Here is a 12774-nt window from a genome sequence, read left to right as displayed (position 1 = left end):
CCTGAGGTATTCCTCACCTCAGCGGCTCTGCTCCTCCACAGGTGACAGCAGGTTTGCAAAGGTGGGAGCTGCCACCAAAAAAACTTCTTCCACTTTCCTCCCCAGGGGAGCGAGGCCCAGCTGGGAGTCCAGGACTTCAGGGGTTCCCCGGCATCACACTCCCTTCCAACATCTCTGGGCCACCAGGAGACAAAGGGGTGCCAGGCATATTCGGCCCGGAAGGTAAGACTCTGGCATCTGTAGGTCGAAATCTTTGGGGCAGGAGCTGCGATAACTCCTTACTTTTGGGGTAGAACAGATGTTCATTCCACACCACATTTAGACCCCGGCCAAAGGGGCATTGGCCACCACAGCTGATCCCGTGTCATCTCTGTCCCCTACATGACATGGTCCTCAGGGAGCTGGGTACAGGCCATGTCAGGTATTTGCTCCAGAATGGGGTGTCAAACTGCACTGGGGTCAGAACAGCACCACAACATCAGCTCCTTCTCCATGGTGCTGAGGCAGATAGGAAACCCAGCTTGCACTCCCAGCCACATGACAGCCAAGTTATGGAAGGACTGTCACATCATTACCTGTCACACTGTGACACTCCTGTCACACCATTACCTGTGCGTCCATGTTCGCTGCAAAATGAGAGGTGGGACCCACCCAAGTTCTCCGTCCACTGACAGGGGTCTGTGCACACAGAAGAATATTATTCAGTCTTAAAAAGAAGGGAAGCTGCCATAAGCTACAACCTGGGTGAACCTCGGGGACACTGCTAAATGAAATACGCCAGTCACACAAGGACAGATTCTGCTGGAGTCACCACATTTGTAGCATGTGGGTGGCAGGCAGCAGGTGCCTGGGGTCAGGTGAGGGGATGGGGAACCTGTGCTTAGTTGGGGGGCCATCTGCACCTCAGACAGCGAGAAAGCTCTGGAGGTAGATGGCGACCACTGAACCTGCTTAATGCCCCTGAATGGTGCACTTGGAAATGGCGAAGCTGCTAAGTTTTATATATATTTTACCACAATGTAAAAATAAAAGTAAGATAAGCCTCGAGAAGTTACAGACCTGAGCAGGTGACTCTGCACCCAGCCACCTGCCCCAGGAGCCCCAGTGTCCCGAAGGGCCATTGTGATGCCTCCTTGGGGTCCTGCTCAAACTCTCCTTTCTTATCATCCATGCCCACAGGGTACCAAGGCCGTCCAGGGCCACCTGGGCCTGCTGCACTTCCTGGAACCAAAGGAGACGTGGGAAACCCCGGAGCTCCCGGAGTCCCAGGGACCAAAGGATGGGTCGGGGACCCGGGGCCCCAGGGCAGGCCTGGTGTGTTCGGCCTCCCAGGAGAGAAAGGTAACAGTGCCCAGTGGCCATGGTCATGGTGACTGGAGCCCCTCCCAGCGCGTGCATGTCCCAACGTTCTGTTGTGTTGCAGGGCCCAGGGGTGAGCAGGGACTCATGGGCAGCACTGGAGCCACCGGGGCTGTGGGTGACAGAGGCCCCAAGGGACCCAAAGGAGACCAAGGCTACCCTGGTAAGTGCCATCTTCACGCTACAGGGCTCAGCGGCTCAGGCCACACCCGCCGTGAGTGTTCTGCCCCTGGGCCTGGAAGCATCCCAGAGGCCAGACAGCCAACATCGCTCTGGCCCTGGCCACACGCTCTGAAGAGCAGAGGGAGAACCAAGGCCAGGCCCCCAGTGCACCTGGAGATGGGGCTGGGGGGCAGCTGGCAGGAGGAATGTTAGAAGTTTAGATGGCAGGTGCAGAGTGAACTCATGGTAGGTCATAATCCACCTCATCCCTGGAAAGCAAAATTGTTCCAGAAAGGCCCAGGGTGGGCTTCAGGGTATAAAGGTCAAAGCGAGAAGCCAGGAGGTCCTCATGTGCTTACAGGGGCTTTTCTTTCCCTTTCCAGGTGCACCTGGCTCTGCAGGATCCCCAGGGATTGTAGGAGTCCCCCCAAGGATCACAGTGCAGCCTGGGACAGTGGGTCCCCAGGGGAGGAGAGGTCTTCCAGGGGCACAGGGCGAGATGGGGCCCCAGGGTCCCCCTGGAGACCCAGGTAGGTGCTGCACTGGGGCTGCCGGGAAGGAGCTTGTCCTGCTCACTTTGTGTGCACTGTGGTCCACTGACCAGCAGTGCTGGCCCCAGCGTGGCTTCCAGGCACATTCAGCTTATCTGGTGGTTTGCAGGTCTCCGTGGGGCCCCAGGGAAGGCCGGGTCCCAGGGAAGAGGCGGTGTGTCTGCTGTTCCAGGCTTCCGCGGAGACCAAGGACCCGTGGGGCACCAGGGGCCAACTGGCCAAGAAGGTGAGTGACCAGTGGGGAAGGGGAGGGCAGGGCTTCTGCAGGAAAGGGACAGATGAGTGCAGAAGAGCCAGAGACAGGGTTCCGTCACTCTTACCATGCCATCCCCTCCTGCCCCAGCTTGCCTCGTTATCCGTGGGCAGGAGTCACAGTTGTTTGTGGAAGAGTTCTTGAGATTTGTCTTAATCCACTTGAGCTCACTCTGAGCCAATGGTGTGAGCAGCCATGGGGAAGTTAAACACAGGGAAACAGCAACCCATCCTCCTGGCTGTCCCACAGCCAGAGGTGACACGTGTACATGGGAGTTGCACATCCAGATACCGAGTCTATCAGGGCAGGAGATGTGACAGGGCAGGGTGGAGGGGAAGGTCCTAGAAGAAGGTGCAGCAGCAGGTGTCCCTTTGGAGGGGAGGAGCTGGCTGCTTTCAGCTGTCCAAGGGCTGTTGTCTTGGAGATTGGTCACCCTGCTGTCCTCCAGGGCAGAGTGCCCGCTCATGCTACTGAGCACAGAGTTTAGATCAAACTCTTCCCAAGAGGCTCTAGGCCTAAAAAGACAGACCCGAGCTTGGGGAAGGACAGCCTCCTTTCCGGGTGTCCCTGAGGCTCCCCTGGGACAGCTGTCCATCTTGCTTGGCTCTAGGTGCACCGGGCCGCCCAGGGAGCCCAGGCCTGCCGGGGATGCCGGGCCGCAGCGTCAGCATTGGCTACCTCCTGGTGAAGCATAGCCAGACGGAGCAGGAGCCCATGTGCCCCGTGGGTATGAACAAACTGTGGAGCGGCTACAGCCTGCTGTACTTTGAAGGCCAAGAGAAGGCCCACAACCAGGACTTGGGTAGGTGGCCGCCTGCCCCCACTGCCCAGCGCCCTCGAGGTCGGAGGCCCCAGGGAGATCTGCCATCCTCCTGACTGAAGGCCTGCCCCCCACCCTCCCAACCTTCCCAGGGCTCAGAGAGGACCTTAAACACAGGAACCTCCCATTGAACTTGGTGTCCACCTCCACAGGCTCCAGTGTGGCCTGAGCCATGTGCTGCCCCTGCACTGGGGCCACCTGGGGCTTCCCCTCCTCCTTACTGTTTGTGCCAAGTTCTGTAGATGACCTGGAGTCAGGTGTTCCACCCCCAACCCCCAAGATGTCCCAGGAAAATGGACATGTCATGTGTTCGTGTGTAGCCAAGTAAGCCTTTAAAAGGCATCACAGTGACTTAAATACAGAATAAGGGAACAAACACAAAGTAAAAGTGGAGATGGGGACATCTCAGTCTGTGGTCCCCTGGAGGGAAGGATGTGAGGGGCACTCAGGGCACAGGCCATCTTGTTTCTGCAGTGCAGGTGACACTGGCCATTCAGCTTGTGGGGACAGGGGGGGTTCTGAGCTGGACTCTTAGAATGTGTGCACATTCCAGTCCATGAGGAGCAAAGGCAGACAAGCACGGGACCCAAAATACAGCTGGCAGTGGGGCTGGGCGCACATCTGGCTCTAGGATTCTAAGCAGTGGACATGCAAAGGGAAGGCTGCTTGGCCGAATAAGCCACTCTGGCCCTAAGATAAAGGCCATCTTGGCGCCCAGAGACAGTGGCGCTCTTGGGAGGTGGAAACAGCCAGACCTTCTAGAAGAGCAGGGCTGCCCAGAAGTGCCAGTGGAGTCTGCTCAGTTCTAGGAAAGGGACTGGAGAGTGCCAGCATGGGGCCCTGGAGGCAGCTGACCCACTCTGGGCCTGGCTGTGGGCACCATGATGTGGTACCTCCAGGACTGGCCAGGGCTGCAGAAGCTTGTCCGGCCAGGCTGCCCAGGACTCACACCCGTCCCCCACAGGGCTGGCGGGCTCCTGCCTGGCACGCTTCAGCACCATGCCCTTCCTGTACTGCAACCCCGGTGACGTCTGCTACTACGCCAGCCGCAACGACAAGTCCTACTGGCTGTCCACCACCGCCCCACTGCCCATGATGCCCGTGGCTGAGGACGACATCAAGCCTTACATCAGCCGCTGCTCTGTGTGCGAGGCCCCGGCTGTTGCCATCGCCGTCCACAGTCAGGATGTGTCCATCCCCCACTGTCCAGCCGGGTGGCGTAGTTTGTGGATAGGATATTCCTTCCTCATGGTATGTGGCGCCTACCTGCTGTCTCAGAGCATGGGACCAGGTGGAAATCTAGTTCCTCTCTGCAGCCACACCTTGGCTGGGGGCACAGCAAGAGCTTTTGTAAGAATAATCAGTTGTTCAGGTTGCGCACAGCACAAGGGCAGTTGGCCAGGGCTGAGTGAGAGAGGTGGGATGCAGCCTGCACCTTGTTAACCGAGCCGTGCACCAAGGCACAGGGCTGCTGCCCCACCCCGCCCACCCCGAGAGAAGGCCCATTAATTCGCCACCCAGTCTTTGTTATCAAACTTACGCACAAAGCTGTTTCTACTTTGCCAGAAGTCTAAATATACGCAGGCACTTTATGTATAATCCTAAAAATCTTTTTTTTTTTTTTGAAACAGAGTCTCACTATGTCACCCTGGGTAGAATGCTGTGGCGTCATAGATCATAGAAACCTCAAACTCTTGGGCTCAAGCGATCCTCTTGCCTCAGCCTCCCTAGTAGCTGGGACTACAGGTGCCCGCCACAACGCCCAGCCATTTTTTCTTTGTGTGTTTTTCGTTTAGCAGGCTCAGGCTGGGTTCAAACCCACCAGCCCTCTGCATGTGCCAGTCCGCTGAGCTATGGGCGCCCAGCCAATCAATCCTAAAAATCCCATGTAAGCTCTATCTGGAACCAACAATACCCTCGAGAAACGTCTACTTAACCGGGCATTGTGGCGGGCGCCTGTAGTCCCAGCTACTCGGGAGGCTGAGGCAAGAGAATCGCTTAAGCCCAGGAGTTGGAGGTTGCTGTGAGCTGTGTGAGGCCACGGCACTCTACCAAGGGCCATAAAGTGAGACTCTGTCTCTACAAAAAAAAAAAAAAAGAAAAGAAACTTCTACTAACTGGTTGGTTTTGGATGGGTACACGTGGATGAGAGAAGCCTGGAAAGTCAGTTCCAGACTAGCCCCTGGGGATAAGATAGCAGAGGTCAGTGTGGGCCAGCTCAGGCTTAGCTTGAGCTCAGGAATGGAAACTGCACCACTCTGCACCTGTCACAGTGTCTGTCACTGCTTAACACAGATGCCCCCTGGCTCACGGTGGGGTCACATCCCGATACACCCACCATAAGGTGGAAAAGTCCCGAGCTGAGAGTGTGTTTTCACTTGCACAGCCCAGACTGCAGCCTGGGGCTGCCGTGTGCCCAGCATGTCTGTACACCTGAAAGTAGAACTTTAAACCAGCAAAACACCTGCCCCTGGAACCCTCACCCAGTCTCCCGGCAGCCTCAGAATTGACTAAATTGCTCTATTAACAACTTACAATTTTAAAAAATGTTTAATGACACAAGTAATTCATATTTATTTTAGAAAAACAGCAAGTACAGGTTTTTAAAAAGAAAAAAATAATTAAAATTTCTCATCCTCCTGGATCACTAGAGTCAACAAAGAGCTAAAGGTTCTTACCTTTAACCCCTGAGCCTTGGATGCTGGTCCATGTGTTTATTTTATCTTTTATGTTTCAAAATAGTTAATATTTGGGGGCTGGGCATGGTGGCTCACACCTATAATCCTAGCACTCTGAGAGGCTGAGGCGGGTAGATCGCTTGAGTTCAAGAGTTTGAGAGCGGCCTCAGCAAGAGCAAGACCCCATCTATACTAAAAATAGAAAAACTAGCCTGGTCTTGTGGCAGGTGCCTGTAGTCCCAGGCAGCTACTTGGGAGGCTGAGACAGAATTATCTGAGCCTAAGAGTTTGAGGTTGCTATGAGCTATGATGCCACCAGAGTGACAGAGTGAGACTCTACCCAGAGTGACAGAGTGAGACTCTGTCTCAAAAAATAAAAAAAGGAAGTTAACATTTTGTTATCACAGCTGCTAGTCATTTTCCTTTTGAATGGATGATTGGGTGGGATGCTTGTCTTTGGTCATCTATCAAGACAGCCCACAGCATCTACTGGAGACTCTGCTTTTGTTACCATTCTGGTTTTTACTGAACAGCCAGCTATACCCATGGTGTGTGCTGACGGCCCAGTCCCGCAGCATGGTGCACTCTCACGCCCACAGTGCCACCTGCCCGGGGTCCTGAGTTTGCCCCACCAGTCCCTCCTGGTGCATTCAGGATGGGGCTGAGTGTGGGGTCCACATGGACATAGACATGGCCTGTCATTCAGTAAAAACAAGCTGCCAGCAGCTGGCCCCACCCTGAGCCTGGGCCCTTCCCAGGCACCCACCCCTAACCTGCTCTGTCTCTGCCCTTCACAGCACACCGCAGCAGGGGACGAGGGTGGTGGCCAGTCACTGGTGTCACCAGGCAGCTGTCTGGAGGACTTCCGCGCCACACCGTTCATCGAGTGCAATGGGGGCCGCGGAACCTGCCACTACTATGCTAACAAGTACAGCTTCTGGCTGACCACCATCCCCGAGCAGAGCTTCCAGGGCTCGCCCTCAGCAGACACACTCAAGGCCGGCCTCATCCGGACGCACATCAGCCGCTGCCAAGTGTGCATGAAGAACCTGTGAGGCCCAAGCCAGGAGGCCACGTGGTGCTTACTCTTAACCTGATACCTCAGATACTAACCCAAACATCGATGGTATTTTTTTCTAAAAAAAAAGGCTACCAAATCCAGCACTGGCACTCATGTCACTGGCCCCTTTGTCACTGGCCACTCTCCGGGTCAGCTGCAGGGTGAGGCACAGCCTTGGTGGGACACTCAGCCCTTCCAGCTAGACAGCTGTCCCAGCCCGAGTATGTCCTGTGAGCCCACGCTGAGCAGTGCCACTGGGTGACCCTCACTGCTTCCCATGCACCTGTGTAGTCCCCATGCTTGATTCCCGAGGCAACGCAGATACAAATGCGAGGCCGGCCTCAGCCAAGAGCACGGGGGCTGCTGGACCAGTCACTCGCCCGCCAAGGAGGTTCCCTGGGACAGCCTGGCTGTTTTTTAAGCCAGCATTTTGCCAGCGCCGTTTCTCCCAGAGATAGCTGATGTGCGTTCTCCTAACCTCAACAAGACAAGAAACACTGACAGCCACACGCCAGCCGTTCCTCCTGCCACACGTGGCTGCTGGGCTTGGCAGAGCTCACGTGGTAGCAGAGCCCTCCTCACCGTGCCTTGTCAACCCACCACCTGCAGGTGAACTCCATAGAGCCCACAGTGATGCTCCCTTTGCCCCGAGTGTCCTGGAGAGCTCACCCTCTGTTCTCTGGTTGAGCTGTGCTCCTCTGACTGCCCTATCCTATGTAACAGCCACAAAATAAAAGTTTTTTTGAATATTTTTAAACCCCAAGTTGTTGACTGCTCTAATTTTCTCACATCCTTCGAGTGAAAAATGTGTTCCTGTGAGCACAGGGCCCTGCACTGGGCTCGAGGGCAGCACCTCGCTGCCTTTCTTTGGGTTTGGGGAGTGCTGAGCCCAAGCCGGTGGTGGGCACTGTAAACTGGTTTCAGGGAACCGTGTCCATGTTCGCAATTCACTTATGTTAACCCCAAACACCCAACCACCCACCATCAGAATTTGTAGGCAGGGAACTTCATAAATACGTTTCCAAGTCATTAAATTAGTTCTATGTCACCCAATCTCAGTATTTTAAAGAAACAGTCTCCAAGACACATCTCTGGCTTTGATTTCTCTGGAACCTAACTGATCCTCAGGAACCAAATGGCCAGAATTTATTTTTACCCTTTAAAAGTCAATGTCATTAAATTTTTCCTAAGAATAATAGCCACATCATAAAATTAGTGTTCTACCTTATGATGTTACTTGAAATAGATGGGCACCAGTCTTGGCTGTCCCCTGGAGCCTGGCAGACACAGGGCTTTGCTCCAGAGCGTTCTGTAAGTGATTCCAGGAAGCTGGAGTGGGACCCAGGCGGGGGAAGGAGAAAAAGCCAACCTGAGGACAGATTATTGCTGTGGGCAGTGTAGGGCTCAGTCAGAAAAGCAGCTGGTGTGGCCTGTGATGTGGGGAAAGTGGCGTGACCCTCAAGGAAGTCGGGGCACAAACACAGCAATGGCCCCCTTCTGCCGGCAGCTGGGACCGTTCTCAACTCCAGCTTCACGTTTACCTTCCAGTCACGTCCCCACATTGAGCCACGCTGCTGCCCTCACTCAGCTGCCATGTGCCCCATCCCCGAGACGCCCTCTACACATGGCAAGCGCCGGTCACCAGGCTGGGAGACACTAGGGAGCAGCTCTCCTGGAAAGGAGCCCCTCTCTGGATATGAGTGTGGGCCACGACCACCAGCGTCCACCATGGTCGTTGGGATGGGCTCACGTTCTAGGAACAGTGGCTCCGGGCAGAACGTCTCCTGCCCCTATACCCCCTAATCCAGCATTTCTCACAATTCCTAAAAAAAAAGGCTGGAGTAAATTAAAAACAAAGTTTCACAGGAAAGTCTGCTTTAATGCAAAGCTTTTTTTCTGTGACATTACTGAATGAAAAAACCGCCTCCAGCCACTTTGCTCCACCTTGTCTTCTCCCGGCACCTTCCCCCGTGGGTGGAAGAGGACCTCCTGTGCTCTAGACACTCCACAAAGCATTCTCGGGCGGCCCGTCCTGCTCCCACTACTCCAGGAGGTGGGTATGACTCGTATGTGTAGGGCTCGGTCAGCTCGGTCCCTGCAGGGAGAGTTTTATTTTGTGGCTGTCACATCGGATAGCACAGTCAGAGAGCAAGTTGGCTTCTCCTCCTTCCCCCTGCCCTGGTCCCACTCCAGCTTAATGGAATCACTTACAGAACTCTCTGGAGATTTTCCCCAGAGACAGCAAAGCTACTTGCCCCGAATTGCATGACAAGTTTGATCAGTAGATGTTCAGAGGTGAACCTCCACTCTCCCTGCAAGGACCAAGCCGACTTCTCAAACAGCTGTCACTTTACAAGCAACAGCCACAAGCCCCAGGGAAGTCCCCATACTGTCACCTCTGACGGCCCCTGACTGCACACGAACTGAGGCGTGGGGAAAAGTCTTACACTGCCCCACAGATTCTACTTAACCATCTCATCAAGGGCCTGGGACACCAGCCCACAGTGACAGATTAGAGGCTGCAGCTGCAAAGCCATGTAGGCTGGGGCAGGAGAGGACCTCTGTCCTCGTCCTCCCTATGTCAAAGTGCTCCCCAGAAGCCCCAGCCCGCCCCACCTGAGCCTAGACACTGCGGACCTGGCCAAACGCAGGGCAATTCTCAGACCTTCCGCCTCCCGTGGTGACCAAAGCACAGAACAACGGGCAGGAGGGGTGGAGGCGAGTTGGGAAACATGAGTCCCAAAGCTGCAGCCATCTCACAGGGGCCATGTAGTCCCACATGAGGCAGGAAATGCTTCCCTGCCAGGTGGGACACACTCTTTCACCTTGAACTGACTTATCCCTAATTCTACATGTAGAAAGAACCAGTTTCCTCTGCAGGACCCCTGGGAAAGGAACTGTTGCATTTAGGTTGTGACGATTCTGTCCCCAGTCTCCAACACCAGGAGGAGCCACCTGGCCGCACAGGGATTAGGCCGAGGGGCAAGGGGCTAGAGGTGTCCCTGACACGGGTCCCAGACACAGAGCAACACCACTTGCTCAGCAGAGATGTCACAGCCTTGGACCTGGGAAACCAGCTCTCAGGAGATGGTCTCCCACAGAAAGCACCTCTGTGACTCTTCTCAGGGGATAAGACTGGATGGAGAATGAAACTTGCTGGGGGCTGCCCAGCTCCTTACTCTTGGGCCTGTTGGGCCCGCCCATTAGAAGCCTGAACCAAACCCACCTTCATTTAAGGAAAAAACACAACAGGATACCCAGATGTGGCATTTGGAGTCCCAGGGTCAGATTCGGAGTTGCCCTGTTCCTTCCACATTTATATCCCAAGAAAACAGCCCCGTCGACAGCACAGAGGGACAGGCTGTGGGAAGGGCATGCTGGGATCTGAGGCCTGTGTGTGTCTCATCCTGGCCCCTGGCAGGCTGACTAGAGACACCCCTGCCCATACTGGCCCCTGGATGCCCACAAGACACCCCCTGGGGGACGGGACATCGAGTTCAGGGCAAACAGAGACGGGGAAAGAACACAGAGCTGCGTAGCCCGTGTAAAGTCACCGGCTCTGACAGTCCCACAAAGGCACAATCAGCCCTCCTTGAAGGGGGCCGCCTGGACCCCCGAGGAAGGACTGGGTGACAGCTCCCAGAGTAGTACAAAGGAGCTGGACGGGTCCAGGCAGCACCTGCATGCACGGGGTCCACACTTCACAGGCGGCCCACCGCATCATGCCTGCTGCCTGGTTCTGACAGGGCAGGCGCCAGAGACCCAGCTCTGGGGGCGGGTGGGGCAGGTGGCACCGTGCTGCAGAGGGATGGGCGGGCAGCTCTGTGGGCAGCTGAGAAGGAGGTGCAGGCTGGGGGCCCTGTCTGGCCCCTGACTCTGCCAGACGCTGCCACCACCCCCCCACTGCTCAGAGCTGCCACTGCTCAGGCAGGCTTCACAGAGTGGGCCTCCCAGGAGTACAGCAGGGAAGGGTCCCTCTGGGGGGCCAGTGCCAGCTCCTGATGGGACATTTCTGGGCTGTGAGCAGCTGCCTCTGTAGCAGGGCTATGTGAGCTGGGGGCACATAGCTGGGGGACAGGCGAGTGAGATGGCTCTCCAGGCATGGCAGGTAGCCCTGTTTAGACCAGGGAGTTGGGTCCAAAAAGGGCAAAGTAACATATTTTAAGAAACCAGGCCTAGAAACCTGTGGACGGGAGACATTATTGTAATGGCCCACAGATTACAGCACACCGGGCCCCAAACCTTCCCTGGCACCACCACCAAGCAGAGCACCTCTGGCAACTGGAAACACCGGCTCTGAGTTGTCACTGAGAAAAGAGGGAAAGAGGTTTCCTCACTGTGTGGGGACACTCTGGAGCCCCGCTGAAATCTGCAGCCAGAGGCTCCCAGACCAGGCGGGGCACTTTAATCCCAGGACCGCCAGGAGGTCTCTGTGTCCCTGGAGTGGCTCTATCTCTACCAAGGGGGAGGAGGATGTTCCAGGCCACCCTGCAGAGAAATCTGCACCATTGCCAGAGGTTGAGTCACCTGCGAGACACCCCCAGCTTCCCAAGAACTGACCTGGCTCCCAGGTGAGGGGACACCAGGCCAACCAGCAAGGAGCCCACTGGTATTTAAGTCCACATAGGACACAACCCGGAACACGGGCCCGGGAGGCCTGTGACAGCACTGTCACCCTAAGTCCCTGCTGCTACTGCTCCAGGCAGGGCTGGGGACAGTCGCCAACTGATAGGCATCTGCTGAGTCAGTCAGCCCCTCGAGCCAGCACCCGCAGGAGCAGCTGGAAGGTACTGGTGCAGCACAGAATGCAATGCCCACTGCTTGGGGGACCCTCCGTGACATTTACTTTAAGGGCCACAAATACAGGGTGAACGGCTCAAGTGAAGTTGGTGAGGAACATACCACCTGTGGGGGCCATCACCCAAGCATGTCACCTGTCAGGGAAATAGGCTGCAGGGCGCTCAGCACAGATGGTAAATCAAGTCAAAGGATGGACTGTGGGAATCTATGCAGCCCACCTGCCTTCAGGGAGGACCTGCAAAATAAATCCAACAACACTTCTCCCTCAGTAGGCCGCAGAAAGATGTCCAGAACGTTTCCCAGATGCAACACTAGCACAGATGTGCTTTATGGAAAATAAACGTAACTTCAACTCCATGCTGACGAATTCAGCCGAATCAGTGGAAAGCAATCAGCCCAATCTGCTTTCCCTTGTCATTGGGCTGTTGGGAAGTAAAGTTAGACCTCGAGACCTGCCTTGGCAGGAGGACACCTTGCCTGAGAAGCCACAGGCCATGCAGGGACAGTGTCAGCCTTTCCTCCTGCGACCTGAAAACGCTCACATCACATGAGCGGAGGAGTTAGGCTCAGAGCAGCCCTGAAACCAAAGCTCACAGGCTTTCAACAAAGTTGGGGTACCCCAAAGGAAACAGGTGGTGCCCACCGCCCTGCCCCCTGCTACCTTGAGCTCCAGCCTGCCTGCTGCCAGCTGTGTTTCCAAGAAAACAAAAATTGCTGCCTCCTGGCTCACGGCCAGCTTCACTGGAAGCAGCTGCCCCTCCACCCACGGCAGACTCGGAAGGTGCCTGAGCAGCCTTCCACATAGCCAGAGTGTCTCCCTTTGCCACTGTCAATGGAATTCTAGCCATCAAGAAAATGAGGCAGATGGACCGATCTAAATATTCTGGAATCTTCAAGCATATGATGTAGCTTTTATAGAAAGAAGTATTTGGACAGCACCTGTGGTTCAAAGGAGTAGGGCGCTGGCCCCATATGCAGGAGGTGGCAGGTTCAAACCCAGTCCTGGCCAAAAAAACCCTGCAAAGTATCCCAAGGTCACAACTATCTCCCTGCCACCCCCAGCCAGGGGTCCCCCAGAGGCACTAATCAAG

General features: G+C 55.5%; 1 protein-coding gene across 1 annotated transcript in view; it reads left to right on the top strand.

Annotated features, from left to right (window-relative positions):
* COL4A2 (collagen type IV alpha 2 chain) overlaps nucleotides 1–7640 on the top strand; it is a 170209-nt gene extending 162569 nt beyond the window's left edge. Inside the window, exons 41-48 of the mRNA XM_053563521.1 lie at nucleotides 106–222; nucleotides 1180–1341; nucleotides 1424–1522; nucleotides 1905–2051; nucleotides 2182–2298; nucleotides 2936–3127; nucleotides 4110–4396; nucleotides 6621–7640. Coding sequence (XP_053419496.1) covers nucleotides 106–222; nucleotides 1180–1341; nucleotides 1424–1522; nucleotides 1905–2051; nucleotides 2182–2298; nucleotides 2936–3127; nucleotides 4110–4396; nucleotides 6621–6878 — 1379 coding nt within the window. The 3' untranslated portion in view covers nucleotides 6879–7640. The remainder of the gene's footprint in view (nucleotides 1–105; nucleotides 223–1179; nucleotides 1342–1423; nucleotides 1523–1904; nucleotides 2052–2181; nucleotides 2299–2935; nucleotides 3128–4109; nucleotides 4397–6620) is intronic.
* The last annotated feature ends 5134 nt before the right edge of the window (nucleotides 7641–12774 follow it).

The sequence above is a fragment of the Nycticebus coucang genome, chromosome 15 (genome assembly GCF_027406575.1).
Source record: "Nycticebus coucang isolate mNycCou1 chromosome 15, mNycCou1.pri, whole genome shotgun sequence".
Taxonomy (NCBI): domain Eukaryota; kingdom Metazoa; phylum Chordata; class Mammalia; order Primates; family Lorisidae; genus Nycticebus; species Nycticebus coucang.
This window is presented reverse-complemented; position numbering and strand designations above follow the sequence as displayed.